We start from the raw sequence: 19440 nt of genomic DNA, 5'->3' as shown, positions 1-19440 counted from the left end.
AACAATGGTCGGGGTGGGCGATGTCGTTTCCCCGGCCCAACGTGGAATCTACCTACCCACGCCGTAGCATCAGCATCCCCACGCAAGTAAAAATCCTGGGCAGAGAGCTAGCTGGGATCTCTGCCGAGGTTACGCGCGATTTTCAGAGACGACCTGAAAGCCGAAACACTCCTGGGCTTCCCTGCCTGCAGCTAGAATATCCCAGGTGTGCCATCGATGTCCCCACCAAACCCTAGCAAAAATCTTCCGGTAGTCATCCATCCAAAAACTTCTGACGTACTCCAGCCTGATTGCGCTTGAGAAGCCAAGCCAACTAGTACCATGTACCAGAGCTGGTAGATTCGGTAAAAAAGCAACTTGCTGGTATCCTCCACTCCAAGGCCTTAAATTGACTGGTATGACGTGGCTAGCCTCGTTTTGGTCTCCGGCAAACGCACTCTCAAGAACCAATTTGTCTGAAAGTTGGACGACGGATTATTGTATAGGACACAGATCGTAGAAGCAACCGCTGGATGTAGATACCTGCATAGTTTATTCACGGGCTGCACACCATTCGGAGGCATTACGTCTTATGATAAACCATATTTTCCACAATCTGTTCTGAGCACTGTTTGAACGTTATAAAACCGCTGATCGAATAGTCTGTAGTCCCCAAGGTTACAATGCCTGCACTGTCTGGTACTCAAATCTACAAGTCTGCAGAACTTTCGTTACTTAAAAGCGTTCCACACCTGCAAGCACTCTTATCCACCGTTCTCATGAGGTCCTCTCATCTGACAACATATATGACAGTATATAGCCTTCCTCAGAATTAACATGGTGGATCGATGCCGTCAAACCCAATTGTGGGCTCTCAAATGGAATTGCATTTTTTGCCTAGCTAAATCCGAATAAAATCCAACACAACAAATGAGACTTTACGAATTATTTAAAAGTCAACTTGTAGAAAGATTCTAGTGTCAGCTATAACTAAAGTATTTCTTATGCCAGAGATACCTTGGCTAAGGACAAGCTTCAAGCTTGCTTCACAAACTGCGCAAATTGCTTTATACTCGTATTGTCACGATCACTCAGTAAATAATAATATTATGACATCGGATGCAGCACAAATCTATACAATACCACCAAACTAACAAATTTAAGTGGTGAGCGTATCACCTACCATGCAAACTGCCCAAATGAAGGCTAGAATGCCCAACTTGTAGTAAAAAGAAATCTCTTCTTTATGGAATGTCATGTAATACAACTGGCTAGTGGCTAGCACACACAAGTTGAAAAGGAACAAGAATAAGAGCTCATGAAATAAATACATGGAACCACTTGTTGACTGGCAGCATTTGGAACACAAAACAAGGTAAAATTTTGATGAAAAGTGTTCCTTCCAGAGAAAAAAAAAGTAAACAAGAACAAAACTTGCATGCTACTGTACTACCAGCCGATTTGTAACTACATAACTTACAATTTAGCTTAAGCTGCAGCAGGGTCAAGTATTGGGTCAGCAGGGTACTCTTCGTATCCACTTATGCCTGTGATTCTTAACCTTGTGTTTGGCTACAAAATACAAGAAAATTGTTTATGCAGAATTATTCAGTCCATCTTCAAGTATATGACATGTAAATTCCAATTCAGTGGTCGTCATTATGCTTCCAACTTCCATTAGGAATTGAGGATGTTACTGGAAGTGTACCTGTCTGTGACCAAGTTTCCTCTGGTACTTCTTCTTCTTCTTGTACTTGAAGACTATAACTTTATCATCACGTCCCTGTGGATCAAATATGGGTTTAGAAACCAGTGAGAAGTCTGTATCCACTGTTTATCCAACAACATGCAGACGACATGCCTGTTCTTCAACCACTGCGTGAACAGCAGCGTTGGTCACCACTGGCATGCCAATGTAAGCTTTTTCTCTAGTTGACACCAGTAGCACCTTGTTTAATATGATCTGTAAATCAAGAACTATTGAGGACTGAAAGTTTCTACAAAATACAAATTAATGGGCGACTAAATGAGGCTAATATGTACAAAAGCACTGAACAGGCTCCCCAGGACATGTTAATTACTTTATATCAAGTAAAGGTAACGTATTTGCTACAACATACAAGTGCATCACAAACAAATACAAAAAATTTGCACAGCAGCTGAAATTTATAACATTACTATGATTACAAATTGACGATTCTTTTGCTTCTAGTACTACATCAATATCACATCAAATGATTACAAAGTGTGCTCTGACAATATGTATCACTGTTTTGGCATTACATAATTTGTTCTAGTACACTGAGTTAAAAGTAATGCAGTTGTAGTAGATTACGATTAACTCCTTTTCTTCCGCTTCCGCAAACCTATTACATTACCCTTTCTGCTGATCTTCCTTAACACAACATGCATTCTTTGCATATGGACTTGGTACCAAATAAATAATGATACAAAAATTGCCAGTGATCTTAGAACCTAATATCACTTTCTACATAACCTCAAATGAAGAAAACATAATATAGTCCTAAAATTGTATCCACTCTTTATATTTTTTTCCCTTCTTGCCATCATACCAATATTTGTAAACCACCTAGTCGATTCTAGTAGCCATGACACAGACTAGATGATTAGTCATGATTAGTTGTTGACCAGACTGATTAGTCGAGCCTAGCCAATCCATGTAGTCTGTATATTCCAAGACCAATATACTATATATATGCTATACTATAAAAGCAAACAACAAGAGAATAAAAGCACGAGAGCAGAAGATACTAGTGAGTTTTAATGGCACTAGAACAAGATCAAGAGAACATAGCAGCGTAACAAGCATAGCCTAAGGGGGTCAATTGGGCAAGGCGAGAAGCAGATGGAGGACGAGAGGGACACTCAACATCAAAGGGCGAGCTCATCTTGGTAGTCCCCGGGAGCAGGGCTACCAGAGCTCAGCAGCTACAACAGGGCCAGCGGCAGTTTGAATCAGGGAGCCACCAAGCTGCAGTAATTGTAAAATAAGGTCAGCAGAGGAAAGAAGGGGACTGGCAGCGGCCTGAGGAAGGGACTCAGCAATGGTGGAGGTAGGGAAGGCGATCAAGGACCGCCGGCTACTGCAGCTTGAAGCCTCCGAGTGGAAGACATGTGGTGGTTTGATTTCTGCTGGCTGCTCCTGTCTGTGCGTACTGGGCCAAATTGGCATCCCAGTAACTTACCTTGAAGCCCAATTGTTTAGGCCCACCCAATGACGGTAACCAGCCTAGCCATCCCTTATCTAATCGGACAACTAATCGTGATTTATTGATGACTAACAAAACAACTAGAAACCTTGTCAACCTAATCGCTTTGGTGCCCTCAATCGAGTTCAAGCAACCAACTAGGCCGAGTAATCATTGTTAGTCAGATGACTAACACCACACCATTGACTCAGGTCAAGAAGGTTGAAGAACATGGTACGCTCCTTGAGAGAGGTTTTTACACTGCTGAGTAAAAAATGACCCCGCGCACCTAGTCAGGGTCGACGTTCCCAAGTCGATTGTCGATGCCTTCGACCCCATTTTATGTGACTATGAATAAAACCTGAGTTGATAGTACCATCATAGTGGAAATGTCTATGCATTTGCACCTGATGCATTGTATCATTTGGATCTAGGACTGTGAGCAGACGAAGACTACAGAATAGAGGCCAATGGTGGCTTTTCTCTCTGCTCACAACATATCAAAAATCCACCATAACAGGACATCTAGAAAGAAGGATGTATATGTTGTAGTTTTTGCAAGCTCTTGAGGAAATATTTAGTAAGCAATTGCTGCTACAAGGGCACAAATGCATCAAGATAAGCAGAAGATTCTCCTAACTTCTGTATCAAAAGAATTGCAGGAGGGAGACTATACAACATCTCACAACCTAGACTATCAGCTTGGAGTATGCAGATAGGTGAATCATCAAACCTGATCATTGACATTGGCACCTTTCAGTCTCTGTGTGTATATATACCTGCCCGGCATCACAATGTATTGTCTTGAACCAATCTGTAATAAAGGAAAGCAGTCAGGATATATAAGTCTTCAGTCATTTGTCTTTCAAACTGCTCATTCGGACAAGAACACACAAACAATTGCCTGCTACGAGATACATTCTTGCATATTTCAGCATTTTGAAAAAAAAGGTAAAAATCAGTCAATGTAAGGCAACTAGTAAATATTATGAAGCCCTGCAATTGTCAGCAACTCAGCATCACTATGCAAGCACCGTGTGATCGAGCATTACTGTTAGTAGTCACACCACCATCCTAGCCATTTTCCATGCAATGTAAGACATTCCTAATATTACAGGTAATGCAGCATAAATGAAGACATATCATCTTCAAGTAATTCAGTCCAAAGTTGCATCGTTGGAGGAGCTAGAGGGAGCCAACCCACCATGACAACAGCGAAGATGTCGGCGTCCTTCCCAGCCCCCGCGGCGGCGAGCTGCGCCTCTACGGGCTCCGGTACCGCGGGCTCCTCCTCCGCCTCCGCGTCGGGCTCCACGAACTCAACCTCCACGGCCTCAGGCGCCTCCTCAGCGGCGGCTCGGAGGAGCCAGCGCCGGGGCTCCACGGCGGCGATGGAGAGGGATCGGCGCGCAGAAGGGAGAGGGGAGAGGGTCAGCGTTTTGGAGGGGAGGAGGCCTAGGGGCAGCGTCGTCGCGGTGGCCATGACCGCGGCGGGGAGGGAAGTCATGGATGACGAAAGGGGAGGGCAGCGATAATATTGTGCCATTGTGGATAGGAGTTAGGACTTAGGAGGGGGACAGGGGCCCTTCCGATTGAAAGCCGTCGGTTCAGTATATCAAATTCAAGTAGAATCTCGTAGAACTAATTTGAAAACTACAGCAAAATAACATCTTGAAAACATTTACACAAACCTAAAAAAACTGTTACACAAGTTCAATTTGCTTTTGCAAATCTGTGCACTTGAGCGTCGTGCTCCACGGAGGGAGTCGAACTGTCGAAGCCCTTCATCCATAAGCAGACTTGCTATATCACACATTATCTCACTGTTTATTTTAAACTTCTATATGTAAACAGTGCATATACAGTGCAAAACAGTGTTATACGCACCCGCATGCATAGCGTTGCTAATTGGCTCAGCTTTTAGCATGTGTGTTTGTTAGGGAGTCAACTAGAATAGAACGGTTTATTCCAGTTTTTTAGAATAAAATCTTATTTGGGAACAAAGTTTTTGAAAACTATATTTTCTGAAATATTATAGTATACTTTAGTCATGACAATACCACAGTTTAAAATACTACAATTTTGGAAACTGAGGACCAGACCTAAGTTTAGAATATCTTAAAACAACAGCAGCATTTGCAATACTTCAGTTTTGAAAACAGAGATTTTAGATATCTTGTCAAACATCATTATGTGTATAATAATATAGTATTTGAGAATACTGCAGTATTCTTCCAAAAGTGTGAAAAACTTCACTCCCAAATACCCTCTATGTTTGGTTGAAATGTAGAAGAAAAACTTCACTCCAAGTAAAATAGAGTTGCTCCATTTTTTGTTTAGTTGAAGTGTAGAAGAAAATGAAGCCACTCTGTTTTTTGTTTGGTTGGTGAGTATATGTGTGTGGATGGGAGGAGAGGTGAGAGACCACTCGCATCCGGTCATTTTGATAGAGGGGGCATCCTAACTATTTATGCTATATTCCCATATGAAAACTCCAGGAGTCGTTCCGCTCCTATTTCGAAACCAAACTCAGGAAATAGAAATAGAGCCACTTCATTCCCCTTCACTCCTCAACCAAACCAATTTTTTTTGCAATTTAGTCTTTTTTTCGAAACAATTTCACGTTTAGACCTCTAAATGACTTAATGTTATTTTTGGACTCTTTACTCGGCGTCATGGCTCATGGCGCTGAGGTAATACGCCTCGGGGCCATTACCTATGACGCTGAGGTACCTGATGAGCTGACAACTAGATACACTGGTAGCTGATGTGGCCTATCTCGACGCTATAATATGTGGCGCCGAGCTAAGAGATGGCGTCGGCCGTGTGATGGCCGTTGGCCCCTACGCGCGAGCACACACATGTGTGTCATTAAACAAGACTGACTGACTGTCACTGTTGCTTGCTTGACGTCTCTGTATGCCGTGATCGATCAAACCACCACTGTAGAAATCGGACGAACGTCCTAGCTAGGCAGCTGACTAGCTGAGGGCCAAAATCGCCAGATCAGCCAGCAGTCGGCATGTCCCTCTCCCAGTCCAAGACAACTGCGCATTTCATTGCAATGGAAGCAAGCGCCGTGAACGAGGAAACGACTCTAAGAGCGGAGCGGATATGCATGCGTATCACCACCGAAAGCGGAGCGGATATGCATGCGAAAGAGTCAGTTATCTGAATTAAACCACCGTTGCTCTTGGTAGCAACATGTGTGTGTGCTCGCGCGTAGGGGCCAACGGCCATCACACCGTCGACGCCATCTCCTAGCTCGGCGTTACAGATCGTGGCGCCGAGCTAGACCACATCAACTGCCAGTGAATACCTAGTTGCCAGCTTACCAGGTATCTCGGTGTCATAGAAAAATGATCAAGGCAGTTTGCATTACAAAACACAACAGTGATACTGATGCCAAAATTGCGGCACAAATTAAACATGATCAGGGCAGTTTGCATTACAAAACTATCAAGACTTTATCATAATAAAATAAATAATCATCAGACTCGTAGTCCATGGATTATTCCAGCCACTTGCAAAGAAATGCTCCGCAGACAATTAGAAAACTGTAATTTCTATATATTAAAGCAGGACACAAATCTGCCCAGCCGTGCGTCCACGTCAACGTTTTTTAATGCAGCCACACGATGCTCATCCAACGACCATCAACACTTAGGAGAAAAAATCGCATCTCGAACTGGTCACGTCGTCCTGTTTTCGTCCAGCCGCCTGATCACAATCCAACGGCTAGCGCTTCCTTAGCCGCGAAATCTGGTGGAGTCCCGTATCTGGCGGTAGAAAGTTCGCGATCCAACCGAGGATGGCGCCGTCCGCCCGTCCCCCGTCACGTACCACCCCTCCGCGACACGGCACCGCCACAAATGGTCCACGCCTCCGCGCTGCCGACGGGGTGGCGATGTTGTTGCTGCTGTCGCTGCGGAAGAAGGAGGCGCTGCTAGCGGCAACGGCGGGGCGAACGCACGCGCGGTGGATCATTGTGGACCCGTGGTTGTCGACACGCCCTTGGATGAGCCTTGGAAAGGACAGGGGACGCAGCTTTCTGGCAATGGCGGTTATGCGAGCGGCATCTCTTTCTTCCCTGTGAGGCTGTGGCCTTCGCCGTGGCAAGTTTCCTCGTGATACTCCTCTCCACTACCGCTCTCTTCCTTTCATGCGACTGTGCGAAATCGAACCCAGGCAGCGTGTGGAAGCAAGGCTGGCAGCCCTCCTGTTAGAGAGTCAATAGTGTACTTCGGCCCTTATGACACTCCTTTCTGGATTCACCAAGGAAGTCAGGAGGCTGGATGACAAGTTACTTCTGCTGGACATTGACCTTCTGGAGAGCAAGCTCCAATTCTCTCTAGAAACCTTCCAAAGGCCAAAGCTTCTCTGACTGCTGCAAAAACTGCAGCCAAGGCTATTTATGTTGTGTTGTTGAGACAAAATTGTTTTGTGCCTCTGCCGTCTGTTACTTATTCTTGGTGTTAATTTTGTTTTTTCACACGTCACACCTGTAAAATGACTGACTTTTGTTAGTTCTTGGCTAAAGTATAGCCACCATCTGTTAAATCAGCTAAAATCGGCATACTTATGCAAGAGGAACTTGGTAATTTGAGTTATCCATAGTCATGTGATATTGGGACCTTCACTTATTAATGTCAAAGCTATTAGTTGTTGCAGACTATTCCCCTTTGGCTGCTGCTCTTGCAGTCTATGGTATCTCAACATAGGTATTGTGACCTTCAATTAATTATGTCAAGGTTGTTAGTTGTTGCAAACTGCCCCCTTCCGTTGCTGCTCCAGTCTGTGATTCTCAAGACAATACTGATTGATTAAACTACCAATTTTACTGATTATAATCCGAGCTATTGCCTTTGGTTGATTTTTTCAGAAACCCTACCCTTGTGTCCAAAGAGAAGATATCAGGATTTTTTTATTTCAGCGTACTTTTGCTTAGGTGCAATTCCCTGGAGATTTGAGCAATACAAGTCCCTCAAATTTACATAGTCATCAATATTTTATATCAAGAAGTTTACATAGTCATTAATATTTTATATGAAGATGTTGTGAATTTTCACCTCTCTGGAGTTGTATAAATGATCATTTTCTGCTCTTTTAAATTTGTATGGCTGTCTATTTTTGTTGATATAAAATCTGCAGGTGAACGTGCGCTGGCGCGCACAAGCGACTAGTTTATATACTAGACTCGCATTTCAAAAGGAATGGGGCTAGTGTATCCTTGTTTCGTTTGCCCACACATACAAGTGTACAAGTACAACACAGAGAATCGTCATTCCGAGTAAGTATTTGCTGCAAAATTGTTGTGTTTAAGAATTTGTGTAACCGTCACCGTTTGCCTATTGTTGTTCGTGAACTGTGTGCTCTGTTTGTTGTTGTCCAGTTCGTTGACTAACTCCTATATCTAAAAATGTTATTTTATTGAGTCCGTAATACTCTCATTTTTTTATTTGACGTCAAAAAAATGAATTGCAAAACGTTAGATAAAAAAATGGAGGAAGTACAATTTTATAGGATTCTCCGATTAGGGCGCTTCTTATTTCTGGTTATCATAAAGGAATGGCTATTTTTTGGATAACGAAAGAAATTTGCTCCTATCTGAGAACACCGGCTAGTACCCGTTGGGGTTGGCTTTTGCCTTTTGGATTCCAGTGGGCTAGACATGCGCGGCCAGAGCTGGCAGCGATCGAGCAGCGCGTCCGTCCACCGAGCCGCGAATGCACAGACAGCTGTGCGACGCAGGCTCCCCACGTGCAGACCCACGCCCGCCCACCGACACCAATTCATTCGGTCACTCACGCGTGATCTTGGACATGGATCGATGTAAAATGGTTCGGAAATATCCATTTGATCTCGGATTAAAAAAAAGTAAATACAGGTTCTAATGTAATTTCCAGATGTCCATACATTTTATTTTATCGAATAATAAATACGAATACAGATATTTAATTTGGATATAAATATAATACAATATATCTAATATCCGCCGGATTTTAGAGAACTTATCAGATATATCTCTTCGGATAGTAGTGTGTATTTTGATGATTTATGCAGAAAATAATAATAATATATAAACAGTTTCAGAAATTCATGAATTTTTATGGATCCTAAAAATATTTTGTCCATAAAATTCACAAGATGACAACATTTTTTTTCATTTTACTTTCACGTGAGTTACACGTGAAATCACTTTAAGTACGTAAGTTTCTTCATTTTATCATTTCTTGTGGTGACTTGATGTTATCTTCTTATAAAGTGTTTATTAGTCTTGGTAACTTGTATCTTTTTTATCAAAACTAGAATATTTTTTTGAATTTAATTGCATTTTGATGATTTTATGATGAAAGAAATTAAAAGTACAAAGAATGTACACATATAGTCTAAAAAATATTTTACGGAGGCGCAACATAGGTACTAGGGATGGCAACGGGTAAAATATCCGCGGATAGTGTCTCTGGACATCCATATCCGCGACTTATATCCGATATCCGAACCCGTACCCGTTACCCGCCATGGATAACAAACAGTATCCACATCCGTTACCCGCGGGTAACGGATATCCGCGGATATATCCGTTTGCCCACTACACATACAAAATATATAAATCCAGCAAATTCGAACAATCAACAAGTCGTTGCATCTGGAATAACCTGTACTTGCATTTGGGTGAAAAAAACAATCAACAAGTCGTTGCATCTGGAATAACCTGTACTTTACACCGGGACAGCCGCACTGGAGCCGGGGACTGAGGGGAGGTAGCACACACAGGGACTAAGAGGAGCAGGCCGCATGCGGCCAGGCGCGCAGGGAGTCAGCGATGCAGGGACTGAGGACGAGCTGCGCAGGGAGTCAGCGATGCAGGGGCTGAGGACGAGCTGGAGATCTGCGCTCTGTGCCCGGGAGCCGCGCAAGGAGCCAGGGACCCGGACCGGTAGCGGGCAGCGGCAGCGGCAGCGGGAGTCTGGTAGAGGTGAGATGGAGTGGGTGGCGGCGGTAGGAGTGGGCGGCGGCGGTAGGAGTGGCCGAGTGGGAGACGACAGAGGGGGAGAGAATGAGAGATGGAGGCCGACTGGCCGAGCGAGGGCTTCGCTGGATTGCTGGAAGCCTGGAGAACGCTTGTGGCGTTGTGGGCTGTGGCGATGTGGCCCGTGGGCCTGTGGGACGGGTGTAATTTTAACGGATATTCGGGTATTCGGGTATGGATATTGATTTTTCGTATCCATTTTAAAAATATCCGCGGATATTAATTGCTATCCGTATCCGTATCCATGGGTACAGACTCGTACCCAAAACCGTGCCCAACGGGTTTTTTATCCGCGGGTACGCGGATAAATGACATCCATTGCCATCCCTAATAGGTACACATATAGTCCTAAAGAATATTTGGACTCATAGAGGGACTGAATGATTATAACAACCATGATATTTATGGAATGATGTCTTACACGGTATCTGATTAAAAAGTGTTACTGATGATATACGTGTCCGGCTATCCATATTTACATCTGAGAACTTCTATATTGTATTTGTATCAAAGCTATTTTGAATCCGAATAAAAGTATAAAAAACAAATATAATTTCAGTAATATTTATCTATATTTAATTCGGTTACACCTCTAGCCAGCCCTCGTGAGAGCGAGTCGAAGAGTGTGTTATAATTTAAAGACCGTGATACATAAATTTAATTTTTACCCTTATCTTATATATTTGGAATAGACTTATATATAAACTTTGAAAAATGATGGAATACCAAGTTAAAAATAAAATAAAGTATCGTGTTAAGTAAATTTCATTTCGTTTAAAATGGAAGATCCAAATGGCCTCTTGTATATTTATATTGGAAACACTATCCTATCCTTTATGGGTATCTATGTCCTTTCACCATAATCCTTTCACATTTATGGCTCTTTTTGAACGTAGGAATTTTATAAGAATGATATATGAATTTTACACGAATTAGTCCAGAAAACATAGGATTTATGATTTTTTTCTTTGTTCCAAAATAGCCCATACATTGATACACCACTATGCACACATATATTTTCATGTGGATCGGTTAATTTGCCAGATTGATACATCGCTTTGCACATATATATTTTTCACGTGGATCAGTTGATTTGCCTAAGTGTGAAAAGATTATAAGTTGTTGGAGAATATTTTATCAAAATTTTAAACCATATATGTTTTAAACTCTTGCACATATATATTTTCACGTTTTATCACGTGGATCCGTCGATCGCTTCTTGGTTTTCAAGAAACTAGGAATCCAGTTTTATAAATTGAGATATAAACTTTTTTTTTTTAAATTCGATGCTTCAAATAGGCCCTTAATAAAAGAACTAAGATTAAAAGTGGATTTTTGAAGCTCTCGGAGATGCTCTAAAAACCTCATGTTTTTCTCGTTTTTATTTGTCAAAGGAAGGCTGCATTATTTATTGGTTTCTCGTTCTTGGTTTTTTCTGGTAAAACATAGAACAACTAAAATACATACAAGAGCGAGAAAATGGGACTTTAGTTTCCATTCATAAGACAATTACTGCACACATTTTTCTAGAATTAAAGTTTTAGTTTTTATAATTTATGTAATCATGATTTACATTGATTTTGAGAACAAAAATCGGTTAGACAAACTATATGTATGACAAATTCTTATCTATGTTAATTAAAAGACAATTATTATTTATGTAGTTAGATAAAAATATTAATATATTATAATACAAGAACAATAACAAATTATAATACTAACAATTTTGTACTATATTATTTTAAAATTTAGATACTGCAAAAATACTTTTGCATGTGTACAAAAGAGAAAAAAGCAAGGAAATAAGTTTCTCGCACAACAAACGAAACAAGACAATCCACGATACATGCCAAAAATACAACAAAAAACCGAACAGAAATAAAAAACAAAAATCAATGTGAGAACAATGAATATTTTTTAGAAAATATATTGTATAATTTATATTTATTGGTACAGTCGTGCAACTAAAAATAAAGTTGGAGAGATCTTTCTAAAAATATATTTTTAAAATAACCTTCACATCTTCTTTAAATATTTTTCAAAATTGTTATTTTACTTGCTTCTCATTTTTACAGTGAAAGCCCTGGTCCCGTCCTCTTCAGGGCCTCGCCGTCGCCTCCTCTTTTTTTCCCCCTCCTCGACGGCTCCTCCTCACAGGCTCACAGCCTCACACTCACGCGGAGAGCGCTCGCGCGGGCGCACACGCGGAGGGGACGTTCACAGGAGGGGGAGGGAGGAGATGCCGGGGAGCCAGAACGGGGGGCCGAGGCCTCGGCCGGTCAAAGTCGAGACCATCCACGATCTTGCGCGCGCCGGCGACCTCGCCGGCGTCCAGAGGAAGCTGCTGGAGAACCCCTCCCTCCTCAATGACAAAAATCCCGTGGTGCGTGCGGTATTTGTGCTTCTTTTCTTGATTAAAAAAATGCGATCTTTGGGTCGGTTTCACGATTCTATGCTTGCTTCGTGGGTGAGCGTACTAGATTCATTAGGAACTGATTTATTTTCCTTTAATGTGTAGAAATGTGAGTTTGCTCGGAGTCGTGTAACGTAGCTTGATTTTCTTGAGCTGGTTCTTGAATTCTGTCTCGGGCGGTGACGCGGCGTTGGCTAATTTGCCCTTTGCTATTGTGCTTTCTATACTTCCTTTTTTTGGGATAGATTTCTTGGGCGGCGGGGCGGCGTTTGCTCCTCGTTCCCGTGCTTCTTTACTGCGCGTTTAGCTTGCGTTCACTCTTGATTGCGACTTTAATTGCTCATTTGCTCCATTGTGTAGCCTATGCGTTTCTTCTGCGGTTCCTTCTGTCTTTGCCGTTTTGATGCTTTCTGGGCCAAGAAGATGGTATACTAATGGTTGATATTTTTATTGTGCTTTTTTATTTCTTCTGTCTTAATTTTTTTAAGAAATCCCCAGATTTCGGAATGTCAAACACTTCCTCTCGAGAATTTTCTTATCTTGTGTGTTTGGTTCTTTGCAGACAAGATTAAGTTGTCAGGTCTAATGTAGTTAGATATGTTTTTAGTCTCCTTTCAAAAATCTCTGCGGCCATTTCCATTAAATCGCCTTGCATGTGCTGATCTAGTCTGTTCGAAAAAACTGCAGTGCAATCAATCTTCTCATACAATCATTAATCAAACTAACAAAAGTTAAAAATGTATAGCTATACTTTATTATTTTCTCTGCCAGTATATCATATTCCACCAGAAGAGATATAAAAGAAATGATTATCTTTTTTATATCTCTTAACATAAGATGAATTATGATGAATTAGAACTTAAAATTTGAGATATATTGGTAAGTAAATAATAAAGTATATCTATAAATTAATTTTGTAAGAACATACATTTTTTAGATTTTTTATGACATTTGGTAGTTTGATTGCATGACGAGGGAAAGGTTGATTGCACTTTGTCCTTTCTGTTTTGTGACCTGATTATCCTGTGCTGCCGTAATGCAGTAACATTCTTTATTTGCTGGCAATTGTGGCTTTAGTTGCCTTCTGGACGCAGAGCAAACTAGTCATTTACAGGCAGAAATTAATTTGATTAAAGTACTATAGGAAAATTGTGCAATCTAGCGCCTCTGAAAATATAGTAATTTGCAGATGTGTCAAACACCACTTCATGTTGCTGCTGGCTACAATAATACAGAAATAGTCAAGTTCTTGCTTAACCAGCAAGGTACAGAAACAGTTGATCTGGAGGCAAAGAACATGGTAACTAAGTTGCCTTTTTCCTTTTGCATCTGATTGGGTACTCTGCCACACTTCTTTCATGCATCGAGCTTAGTAAATAAACCAATTATCTCATTTTTTGACAGTATGGGGAGACTCCTCTGCATATGGCAGTGAAGAACAGTTCTTGTGGATCAACAAATCTACTCCTTGAACATGGTGCACACATAGAAGCCAAAGCCAATGTATGAACTACTTGTTTCTTTTCATTTCCTTTGAGATTGTCTTACTGCATGCACTAAATTTGATATGTTCAACCCATGGTGGTGCAGAATGGCATGACACCATTGCATTTAGCTGTCTGGCATGCAATTCAAGCTGGAGACTTCAGCACAGTTAGCGTGTTACTAAGCTACAACCCTGATTGCTTTGTGAAAGATGATGTACTACTTGATTCACAGTAATGGTTTTCAATTAATTGTTTAAAATCACATTGTAATTTACAATGTGGTAAGGTTTGTTATAACATCTTTCCATCAGGAAGGCAAAATGCCCTTAAATCATATTCCAGGAGGAGCTGGTAGCGAGAAGCTGCTGAAACTCCTCACTCATCATATGGAAGAGCAAAGAAAACGGAAAGCTCTCATGTCATGCCTCGAAGGGAAAGCAATGTCAGAGTTTGAAGAGGCAATGTCACAAATTGTTGGATTGCAGGAGCTAAAAATGCAATTGCGCCGATGGGCACGAGGAATGTTTTTTGATGAGAAGCGACGGGCTATGGGCTTGGGGATTGCTAAAAGGAGAGCTCCCCATATGGCATTTCTTGGCAATCCAGGAACTGGTAAAATTTCAAAAGAAGCAACCTTTTTGTGTTACCATAGTTCTGTTCAGTTCTATGATCAAAAGCTTCGCCATGGTTTCCTTAGGGTGCTTTCATAGTGTTGCCTATCATTGCATTGGGTTGTATGGTACAGTTACAATCTGCTATCCAATGCTAAACATCTTGTTGGGAGCTTTTGATCTGATCATGAACGGAAATTAGTTACCTGGAAGTTTGGCTAAACATGTCCTTAAAAGGCTACATTCTTTCTAATTCTGCCTGCTTCTTATACATTTTGCAGTTACATGTACAGTGCAGTAAAATGCACAAGTGCTGGGTAGATAGTTACTGAAAACATCAATGCTCTGTTTATATTATCTATCCTCTATTGCAGGCAAAACTATGGTTGCTCGAATTCTTGGAAAGCTCCTCCACATGGTTGGAATTCTCCCTACTGACAAAGTAACTGAAGTTCAGCGAACTGATCTTGTTGGAGAATTTGTGGGGCATACTGGACCAAAGACTAGGAGGAAGGTATTAATCCTCTCTTTTCTTTTCATCAGAAAGGCTCCGTCAGCTGCACAAATTTCAGTTTCAGGGAAATTGCGAAACAAGTTCTGAACTTATTTCTATTCTGTGTTCTACCTTACGCATACATTGTTACCGTGACCACGACAACAGATACATGATGCAGAGGGAGGTATTCTCTTCGTGGATGAAGCTTACAGGTTGATACCAATGCAAAAATCCGATGACAAGGATTATGGTTTAGAAGCCTTGGAGGAGATAATGTCTGTAATGGACAGTGGCAAGATAGTTGTCGTATTTGCTGGGTACTGTGAGCCAATGAAGCGAGTCATCGCCTCGAATGATGGCTTCTGCAGGCGGGTCACGAAATTCTTCTATTTCGATGATTTCAGTACGACAGAACTAGCAGAGATCCTACATATGAAGATGAAGAGTCCAAGTGACTGTAGCTTGCTTTACGGGTTTAAGCTGCACCCAAGCTGCAGCATTGAAGCCATTGGAGAGCTGATTGCCAGGGAGATCACTGAAGAGCAGAGGAAGCAGATGAATGGAGGCCTTGTAGACACGCTGCTCATCAATGCCCGCGAGAACCTGGATTCGCGGCTTGATTTCAGCTGCAACGATGCCGATACTATGATCACGATCACGTTGGAAGACCTGGAGGCAGGGCTTCGTCAGATTTCCAGACAACGTCACCTGCAGTGACATGTAAATTTAGGAGAATTTTTTCTCGATGATCTCATGCTTGTCTCCAAGGGCGAAGTTATGGCTGTATCGTCTCATCCAACGTTTTTGGCTATTCTGACTGTGTTGTATCTAGTCGTTGCTATATAGCAGTAAAATGCATGTGGTATATACAATTATACATCATGCCCTAACATTATTTGACATCTGTGGAATAGCCAGTACCACATACGGATTTCAGTACGTGCATAATCAATTCAGATTTGACGGTTGAAGTGATTGAATTTGAATCCTAACTAAACCTTGACGACCGATTTTTCTTTTTACGAATCCATTCCTTTACATCACTCCATTGTCATCTGATGACATTCACTTTCAAAAAAAAAAAAAGGAGAGAGAAGTGGCTGTTCACATGCCATTGAGCTGTGCTCAAGTGCATGAGCGCATCTGTATGTGGCAAGACCATACATGCACTAAAAATTAAAGCAAGCAACCTCATGTGCCTCCAGAATAGTGTAGATCCCAGACTTGCCGTCTTGCACTGCATTGCCGTTCGGTGGAATGGAATCTTGCTTTACTGCTAGCAGTGGAAAGTAGATCTGCAGCGTGGATGCCTACGCAAGGTCTGTTTGGTTGAGTTAGTTTTTCTTAAAAAAAACTAATATGATCTATGGATTATAAAGTGTTCAACAAGTTACCCACACCCACATGATCATCCAAAATACTGTTTCACACTGTATAATACACTGTTCATATAATGAAGTTTGTAATAGAAGATAAGATGAGAGATAGGATGGATAACCTGTTGGAGATAGTCTAAGGGCCTCTTTAACATGGCTTTTGCATCACCAGCTCTAGCTTTGGCTCATCTAGAAAAATAGCTCCTTATTTTTAGGAGACTTTGGAGGATCATTTTGTTGGAAACACAACTTCTATTTCCACGGAAGAGAGAATAATGAGAGAGCCCAAGAATCCTCATTTGGGGGCTTCCAACTTTGCTTGGTTTTCGGAGTTGGCTACTTCCTATTTTAATAGAGAAACCAACAAAGAAGTGTTGGAGGCCTGCTTCTTTGCCGAAGGTTCTCTAAGCAAAAACACCTTCGGCAGGACGGCACGAGAGCAGACACAACACAAAGGTATACACTGAAGCTACGATCCAGTGAGCTTCGACATAATGACATGCCTTGAGACGAAGGGCTGCATCGACTTAAAGAGAAAAAGACCGATCAGTCCATGATAATTTGTGCCATGCTTATAGTTAGTTATCAAGGACATGAATGTAATTTCGACCGGTCTGCGTCCCGTGCCTATAAATAGATGAACAGTAACCCCGTACTGGGCACGCTGACTTGTATTCACTCGCACGTCATATGATCCTGCAAGTTCATATTTTCACCTTCTGTCAAGCCGAAGGTATAAATGCAATTCAATATTGTTGATATTTATTCATGATTATATGATGAAATATAAATAGTTCAATAACTTCATATGATTATTCATGTTTTATTTATATATGTCATATGATCCTGATTCTTCATAATGTATTGAGATGATGAAGGTATGTCCTTCACAACCTTCGTCTGAAGACCATTATATCCTAAGGGAAATAATGTTTTGAAGGACGAATGTCTTTAACTATTAACATTTATGTTGCCTTGTTCTTAATTCATAACATTTGAGAACAAGTCCCCAACAAGAAGTATGTCGTTTGGTAGACTTTTTGAAGGAACAGTTGAGGGAGCCTTTGAAGGAGTCCTACTAAAGGGGCCTAAGTTGTAAGGAAGCTTCAAAGTTGTTTGATTGAACAATTAGGCTTGTTAGAAAAGCTATTGTCAACAAGTCCAACATCTAACCCACATGTCAATCTCTTCTCTCTATCTCACCTTCTTCAATCTCTATCTCATCTTTCTCAATGTTCTCCTAGACCTAACTAGGGCCTGGAGGTTGTACGCCTTGAAGCCTAGGGGGACATGATTGTGGTCTCGACTGGCCTGTTGGAGCTGACAGGCATGGGGCGCAAGCACCACCACAACGTAGCAATAGACAACGTGGCAGGCGCAACCTCGATGCGAGCTTCTCGCTAGTGCTTGTCGTGAACCCTGGCTAGGATCCGTTGCATCCACTACTTTACAAAAGGGCTTTCTATCCAAGGACATAAGTACATTTGTTTTAGAATCGGTACTAGCTCAAACGTCAATATCAGTTTTAACTATTATGCCACTATAGAGGACATTAGTACCGATTAGTGTCTTTAACCGATACTAATGAGTTAACATTAGTATTGGTTGGTATCTTAAACTGGTACTACTGTACATGCTTTATAGACCCTCATTCTCCTCGAGCTGGTGCCAAGAATAGAGAGGAACTTGGTGCCATAGCTTTAAGTTGAAATAATCACTTGCTTTGTTTTATCTTCCATCTCTCTAAAGAGCGCCTCTCGTTTTAGTCTGCCATCTCTCTAAAGAACCATTAGTACCTTACATGAACCGATTCTAAAGGTCCCTTTTTAGTTTCCTCCTAAAGGTCTTTAGTACTAGTGCTTTGTAAAAATCAGTACTAAATGTCACTTTTTAGTCCCTTCCCAGAGGTCTTAAGTACCAGTTCTTTGTAAGAACAAGTAATAAAGTGTCCCCCTATAATTTCGGACTTTCTCATGCCCTTATCATTCCTTTCTTCTTTTTGTGCCCTCCTAGGTGAGCTCTCTCCCTACGCCACCACTGTCCCCATCGAGCCTGCGTGCCTATGCCCTCTCCGTGCAGCCATCGCTCCTGTCGACCCCATACCATCTCCATCGCGCGATGAGCACATTGGAAACCAAAGCTTTGTTGTAGCATTATATATATATACATCACAAAAACATGGTGTATTTAACACATGGCATGCTTCTTATATGTCTTTGCTATATAGTTTCTATTTTCCATGCACACCTATAAGTTTGATTTATAGAAATTGATGTTTCTCCATGTTTTTTTTCCTTTTTTTGGTCCATAATACCCACATGGTGCATAATATAGAGTTTTCTCCAATGAATAAAGTGTAATATCAATAAAGTCACGACTCAAAGTAGTTGGGTGCGGTGTTATTTTAACAAGTACATCCATTCTTAATCTCAACCTTATACATTATTTTTTTGGTTTTATATGTTTATCATATAAACCATGCTAAGATGGATCATCATGAAATAAAGAAGTTGAATCATAAACTAGTCCTTATGCAGAAAATGAGAAGGTATGTCTATCTAGCCCTTAGGGCTATGAGTGATGTTCCATTAGGCTATCTCCAGCAACTTACTCATCGTCATCTCTCATTTAAAACTACACTCTATAAATAGTGCAACCTACAATACAAAATAATGTTTTACAAATCCATATGCACGATCTACTGGTGTCACACCCGGTTTTGTGAAGGTAAACTGAATGCAAACTATGTACGTGCCAAGATAAAAAAATTCACATACATAGCGATTACATAATTGGACATCATCACATATTGCTCAAAATAATAGTGGAAATAAGT

The 19440-nt window shown here is 41.2% G+C and overlaps 2 protein-coding genes across 2 annotated transcripts; one reads left to right on the top strand and one right to left on the bottom strand.

The window, feature by feature from the left end:
- Positions 1-1201: 1201 nt before the first annotated feature.
- On the bottom strand, positions 1202-4748 carry LOC100280871 (50S ribosomal protein L21, chloroplastic-like). Its single transcript, NM_001153791.2, has 5 exons — positions 4393-4748; positions 3922-4002; positions 1841-1942; positions 1688-1762; positions 1202-1551 (listed from the first exon to the last, which is right to left on the bottom strand). The coding sequence occupies exons 1-5, from the start codon at positions 4732-4734 to the stop codon at positions 1468-1470; spliced, it is 684 nt and encodes a 227-aa protein (NP_001147263.2). The 5' UTR covers positions 4735-4748; the 3' UTR covers positions 1202-1467.
- Positions 4749-12344: 7596 nt separating this feature from the next.
- LOC100193785 (AAA-type ATPase family protein / ankyrin repeat family protein) lies at positions 12345-16127 on the top strand. Its single transcript, NM_001359305.1, has 7 exons — positions 12345-12604; positions 13824-13934; positions 14039-14137; positions 14225-14335; positions 14433-14733; positions 15107-15246; positions 15394-16127. The coding sequence occupies exons 1-7, from the start codon at positions 12461-12463 to the stop codon at positions 15943-15945; spliced, it is 1458 nt and encodes a 485-aa protein (NP_001346234.1). The 5' UTR covers positions 12345-12460; the 3' UTR covers positions 15946-16127.
- Positions 16128-19440: the final 3313 nt, after the last annotated feature.

This window comes from Zea mays, chromosome 4 (assembly GCF_902167145.1).
Source record: "Zea mays cultivar B73 chromosome 4, Zm-B73-REFERENCE-NAM-5.0, whole genome shotgun sequence".
NCBI classification, from domain to species: domain Eukaryota; kingdom Viridiplantae; phylum Streptophyta; class Magnoliopsida; order Poales; family Poaceae; genus Zea; species Zea mays.
Note: the sequence above shows the minus strand (reverse complement) of the source record. Positions and strands in the feature narration are given on the sequence as shown.

Bases quoted from the DNA above. Each gene is read 5' to 3' on its own strand.
- LOC100280871 (NM_001153791.2), bottom strand. From the start codon at position 4,734: ATGGCACAATATTATCGCTGCCCTCCCCTTTCGTCATCCATGACTTCC. The intron at 4,003-4,392 runs GTGGGTTGGCTC...CCTTTATTACAG, and splicing joins ACATCTTCGCTGTTGTCATG to ATTGGTTCAAGACAATACAT. The intron at 1,763-1,840 runs GCATGTCGTCTG...TTTGATCCACAG, and splicing joins ACGCAGTGGTTGAAGAACAG to GGACGTGATGATAAAGTTAT.
- LOC100193785 (NM_001359305.1), top strand. From the start codon at position 12,461: ATGCCGGGGAGCCAGAACGGGGGGCCGAGGCCTCGGCCGGTCAAAGTC. The intron at 14,336-14,432 runs GTACTACTTGAT...TCTTTCCATCAG, and splicing joins ATTGCTTTGTGAAAGATGAT to GAAGGCAAAATGCCCTTAAA. The intron at 14,734-15,106 runs GTAAAATTTCAA...CCTCTATTGCAG, and splicing joins TCTTGGCAATCCAGGAACTG to GCAAAACTATGGTTGCTCGA.